Raw genomic sequence first — 6,494 nt, 5'->3', positions numbered from 1 at the left:
TAAGCAATGTCTGAGCTGACAATATCACATTAGAGTTCAAATTATGACAAAAAACATATGACCTTCTTCTATAATGGACACTCCTCTAATAATTTCGCAAACAGAACTATTTTACCAATAGTTGTAAAAACTGGTGAACCGGACCCCTAACCGATCCGGTTGAGTGATATGACCGAATAAGGAAGAGAACCGTTAAAAATTGAGTTGAACCGGTCAGTTTTGATGAAAATCGGAAAACCGGCGATTTTTGGTCAACCGACTGGTTCGGAAGCTTTTTTTTTACTTCATTTTCCAAAACGACGTCGTTTTGGTTTATTAAAAAAAAGAAAAAAAGAAAAGTGCTCTCGTATACAGTACCCCCCAAACCCCAATCCCAGTTTCCAGTTTCCACTTTTCCCTAACCCTAATCCCCTAACGGCTAACCCTCCCGTCACCACCTCACCTCACTCCGTCACAGTATCACTCACCCAGCCACCGCCGCCAGCCGCCCGCCGTCGTCTTCTTCATCTCATTGCTGGACACCGATTCTAAACTTTGAAGTCTGAAGGAACAGAACAGAGTACAGATCCGCGGCTCTGCTTCGTCCCTGTCTCTCATCGCCGTCGCCGTTGGCTCGCCGTTGCCGCGCCGTCGCCCTCGCCGTTGCCTCACTCTTATGCTCTGTCAAATATGTTAGTTGAATATGTTGTTCTCCAGTTCTTCTCTATTCGGCAGTTCTACAGTTCTGCTCTATGCTTGTTGAAAACTTATGAATAATGAATAATGTTGTTCTGCACTTCTGTTACGACTTATGCTTGTTCTATTCTGTTGTGAAAACTTGAAAGGATATATTCTGTACTTCCTTGACTGATGCATCAATATTTTCTGTTGTTCTGGAGTTGAAAGGATATGTTCTTTTCTAGAGTTGTTATATTCTGTTGCGAAAACTTGTTCTCACAATATTTTCTGTTGTTCTATTATGCACTTCCTTGACTGATGCATCAGGAGTTGTTCTATTCTGTTGTGAAAACTTGAAATTTCTGGGATGAATATGCTTGTTGAAAGCTTGAAAGTATGAATAATGTTGTTATGTTGATTTGTTCTGTGTTGAATATGCTTGTTGAAAAATTTATGAATATGAAGCTATTATGACTAATGTTTTTATGTTGTCTGTTCTGTTATGAATATGCTTGTGGCCTTGTGCTGTGAATTTAACTATTTAAGGTTGCTGTGAATTTAACTATTTAAGCCTTTAAGGTTGCTGTCTTGCTGAATAGGAATAGAAATTAGGGAATTTAAGATTGCTATTGTTTTATACTTTTGCTACTTCATATTCTTTTAGAATGGCTTCTGCGAATACACCATCAGAAACACCATCTTCGCAAGAACAAGGATCAACTCTTGATGCATCAATCGGAACCCAAAAAAACAATAGTAGAGCAAAAAAGATCCTACATGGGGTCATTGTAAACAGGTTGTGGAATCTGGAAAAACTATTCTACTATGCATATATTTTTGAGAAGCTTATTAGGGGTGGAGGAATTCATCGGTTTAAGCTTCATTTGGTTGAAAAAAGAGGAGATATTGAGTCATGTCGAAAGGTGCCAGCTGCAGTGAGACACCAATTTCATCAAAGCATTGAAGAGTTTCGAAGCAAGAAAAGAAAAACTCAAGAATAATATGCAGAAAGTTATAATGCTTGTGATGAAATTGAAAGAGAATTTGACGAGATCGAACGTAATGAGATGCAACAACAACAAAAATCTAGAGTTCGAGCACCTAGCTCTAGAAAAGGAAAACAAGTCAAAGGTTTACAATCCTATTTTCCATCGGCAATAACACCCAGAGCTCAACCAACTATCAAAAGCGTTCTTCAAAGCAAAGAAATTGTGGAGAAGTGTGATATTGCTATTGCGAAATGGATGATGGATGCCTCTGTTCCATTTAATGCGGTTAATTCAGCTTATTATCAGCCAATGATTGATGCTATTGCAAGCATGGGTGCAGGGTATAAAGGGCCAAATTATCCAAGAGTCCGTGGGTATTTGTTGAGTAAATTAGTTGAGGATGTGAGGAAAATGATTGATGGTTATCGTGAGATTTGGAAACAATCTAGATGCACTATTATGGCCGATGGATGGACTGATCGTTGTAGGTGTACTTTGATTAATTTTTTAGCTTATTGTCCTAAAGGAACTATTTTTCTAAAGTCAGTTGATGCTTCTAATGTCTCAAAAACTGCTGATGCTTTGTTTAAGTTGTTTAAGGATGTTGTATTGTTTGTTTGTCCTGAGAATGTTGTGTATATTGTAATGGACAATGCTGCAAACTATGTTGCTGTGGGAAGAAAGTTGGAGGCTGAGTTTCCTAAATTGTATTGGTCTCCTTGTGCAGCTCATTGTGTTAATCTTATGTTTCAAGATATTGGGAAGTTACAAGAAGTGAGTGAAACTGTGTCACAAGCTTCAATGATCACCAAGTATATCTATAATAATTGCTATCCACTGCTCTTGATGAGAAAGTTTACAGGTGGGCGGGAAATACTTCGTCCAGCTCCAACTCGGTTTGCCACTAATTTCATTGCTTTACAAAGTATTTTAGCTCAAAAGGATCCTTTGAGAGCTATGGTGACCTCTAAAGAATGGACAAGCTCAGCTTACTCCAAAGAAGCCAAAGCTAAGAAATTTGTGGATCAAGTCTTGGATTCTAAATTTTGGAGTCAATGCACTGATATTGTTAAGCTTACTGAGTCACTTGTTCGTGTTTTACGTATTGTGGATAGTGAAGACAGAGCTGCCATGAATTTTCTTTATCAAGCTATTTATAAGGCTAGAGAAGAAATGGTGAAGATGTTTCAGAAAAGAAAGAAGGTTGTTGATCCTTATTTGAAGATTTTAGATACCCGTTGGGATGCACAACTTAAGAAAAATCTTCATGCCGCTGGTTATTGGTTAAATCCAGCTTTTCGATTTAATGCTAGAGAATTTGAAAAGCATAAACAAACGACTTCTGGCTTGTTGGATGTCATTGAGAAATATATTTATGATGATCCTGTATTGAATTCTAAGCTAACAAGTGAGAAGAGGACCTTTAAAAATGCTGAACAAGATTTTGTAAGACCATCTGCAATACGTGAACGAACCACTGTTATGCCAGGTGAATTTCTTCATAAATTTGGTCTTTTACGATTGTGATGTATTTATTTTGTGATATTTATGATTGCGATAAATTATTTTTCTGTTTTTTATGTTAAGATCAATGGTTGGAGTCTTATGGTTATGGAGCACCAAATTTGCAAAAGTTGGCTATTCGTGTTTTAAGCCAAACTTGTAGCTCTTCATGTTGTGAGCGTAACTGGAGTATTTTTGAACACATTCACTCAAAGAAGAGGAATCGGTTAGAGCATAAAAAACTTAATGATCTTGTTTATGTTCATTACAACTTAAAGTTACAACAAAGGTACTTTCTTGATTGTTTTAAGTTGAAAGCATTATTTTAAAATCTTAATCATCACAAGAGTAACGAAGTATATTGATAACATAGGAACCAAATGAGAAAGCAAGTCTATGATTCAATTTGTCTTGATGCATTTGAGGATCATTCGGAATGGATACTGGAATATTCACCACCATTTTTAACTCCTGAAGAAGTTGATGCTTTACGAAATGATCTTGCAAATATGTCTCTTCAATCACCGTCAAATGATTTAGGTATACTTTTATTTATTTATGAATTATGATCAACTATGATTTTTGTATGCCTTATAACATGTTTTATATTATTTTTTATCTTGATTTCTGAAACATTATCTATAATGCTAGATCAATTGGATTTGGAAGATGATCGGGATGATGATGGAGCTAATAATTCTGTAAAAAATGCAAATAAAAATGAAACCAATCAGGATGTAGCTCCACATTTGTCAGATGAAGAGCAATTTTCCGACTTCGAAATCACTCCTTGGATTTAGTTTATGAATTGTTATATCCTTATTGTGTTTAATTAAGATACTATTATACTAGTACTAACTAATTTCATGTTTATCTTTGTATTAGTTATATTTAGACTTTAAAACTTGATTGTTTTTAAAATGTTAGTGAAAAACTAAAAATATGTATTTTAAATTTTTTAATAATATGATTACTTTTAATATTTTTTATTTTTTATTTACGTAAAATCAATTTCACCAGTTCAATTAACGATTTATCGATTAAACCAATAAATCAGTAAATCAATAATTTGACCGGTTTAATTACCGGTTCAGTTCTTACGACTATAATTTTACCAACACATTCTACAAAATCAAAGAAGAAAAACATATTCCTTAGACACTGGTAGAGAAATATAAACAAATCATAAGCTATACTGCACATATAAAAATATAAAAACATATCCATTCTTTGCATAGTATTAGTATACGTATATACTCTTAAAAGTGATCATATATGATTTCCCTTATATAAAAATATATTATTTCCACTAGTATTCCCTAGTCCCCACTCCCCTGCTTCAATAATTTTCCACTATAAAAAAGAAGGGGAGCAGTGGGAACAAATTACTAAATAACTTTTGATGAGGCGTGGGGTCATGAAAATATGCCTTTCATTAAATAATAAATTATAAAGAATATGCTCTCTCACCCTGCTGTCTCCTCTTTTTTGATGTAAAATAAAAAGTTTAGAAGGCACATTGCATATATAGAATGCTGATCCTTTTTTGACACTTGCAATTATATATGTGAGCTGCCCTTTTTTGACATTTCATGTTTAATACACTTGTTCTTGCTTTTTTATGTAGTATTAACGTCTTTAATAACCATACATAATAATTAGTTGTTATAATTATTATTCTTAAAAGAATAAATTTCACTCTTCATTCTTTGATAGAGAATATTAGCAATCTCCTATATATATTGTTCCTGTGTAATAAGCCGAATTTGAGATATAGTTCATTTTGTACAGGAATTGAACTTTTATTTATCTAAAGTAGAAAAAATATACGTCAATTTTAAGAAAAACAGTGATAATAGACATTTACAAAGATATTCTTACACTTAAATTAGTAAGAGTAGAAGTTTTGAATGAGTAGCGTACCTTTTACATATTTAAGGTTTGATATTTATAAAATAAAATTCTCTTCAAAGAGGTTGAGATATTGGCCTAATTTTTCAGCCATCATTTGAGTTTGTTGCTGAATGGGTTGTTATAAGCGAGATTTTCTCTAACTGAAAATTAGCCAGGTTTGTTATTGAGTTTGGATTCTGATTTATAGACATAGCTGGACTGGGTTATAACCACCAGATCACAACCTTCAAACTTGACCTGTGGTATTTTTTAATACGACGGGTTGAACTTTTTTGTGGATCTATAAATCGGAATGGTGATAATATAGCTCAGAATAGTGATTGTAATCATAGTTCGAAATAGTGATTGTAATTTGGAATTTGCAATTTGGAATGGTAATTGTAATTTGGAATTGTAATAGTAATACTAGTACCCCCAAACTCAACTTGTTGTATGTTGAAAAATGATAGTCATGTTTGGAAATGGCTTTTGGTGAATAATAAAGTAGCTTGAGAATGATTAGGAATAATGGTTAGCTAATAAGGATAAGCCCCAAGTTTGATATAATAGTATGGAGAATAGAATATTTCTTTGGAAGAGAAGGGTGTTGGTATATAACGGCTTGGTTTTTGACCGGTCCGACTTATAGATGCAAATTTGGTTGCGGTTATGCTGACGTATACGCATCCGGTTGCTTAGAATGAGTCTGGCGTATAAATGAAAATTTTGACTGGAGTTATTCTAATGTATTACCGTCGGGTTGTTTGAATTGAATCAGACTTATAAATGAAAGTGTGATTGGATTTGTTCCGATGTATAAGTGTCGGGTTGTTCAGATTAAATCTGACTTATAGTTGCCGGTTTAATTCAAATAAATGGAATAAATAATAATCGGTATGAAGTAAATAAAATAGAATCATATTTAATACAGATAGTAAATGGGGTGATAGAAGTAATGACCTGTAGTTATTTTCTCGTTTACAGATGATATAATAACCAGTATGGAAGTGGAATTTGAATGAATGGTGCTGATGGGATCTGAAGATGAAGAGTTTGTAATCATCATCGTTGATTGTTTAACTATAATAAAGAATAGGTAGAATGTGGGTTAGGGTTTTTTTTGGAAAAAAAAAGGGACACATTCAGTATGTGAAGTTTTTGTTTGAGCCCTGTTGATTCGAGGATGGAAAATAGAGGTTAGTCTATTTTATTGTTCTTACTTTGTCTTCGTCTGTATCACGTGTGGACTTTGTATAATAGCCTCTGAATTAAAGAGATGTGAATGATAAATGAGAATGATAAAAGGGAAGAAGAAAGATAATGAAGATATTATAATTGAAAAAGAATTTGTATAGGATGTGAATGACCCGTTTGGTTGGGTGTCTGATTTGGTTAAGAAGCATTGTTTAGTTTTTTATGATAATGATAGTGTTGCTCAGTTGGACACAACTT

At 33.8% G+C, this 6,494-nt stretch overlaps 1 protein-coding gene across 1 annotated transcript; it reads left to right on the top strand.

The window, feature by feature from the left end:
* The first annotated feature begins 1,724 nt into the window (after positions 1-1,724).
* Positions 1,725-3,949, top strand: LOC112742126 (uncharacterized). The gene is made up of 4 exons (XM_025791373.1): positions 1,725-3,135; positions 3,234-3,438; positions 3,523-3,689; positions 3,801-3,949. Exons 1-4 carry the CDS (start codon positions 1,725-1,727, stop codon positions 3,947-3,949), a joined length of 1,932 nt encoding a protein of 643 aa, XP_025647158.1.
* Positions 3,950-6,494: the final 2,545 nt, after the last annotated feature.

The sequence above is a fragment of the Arachis hypogaea genome, chromosome 14 (assembly GCF_003086295.3).
Source record: "Arachis hypogaea cultivar Tifrunner chromosome 14, arahy.Tifrunner.gnm2.J5K5, whole genome shotgun sequence".
Lineage (NCBI taxonomy): Eukaryota > Viridiplantae > Streptophyta > Magnoliopsida > Fabales > Fabaceae > Arachis > Arachis hypogaea.
This window is presented reverse-complemented; position numbering and strand designations above follow the sequence as displayed.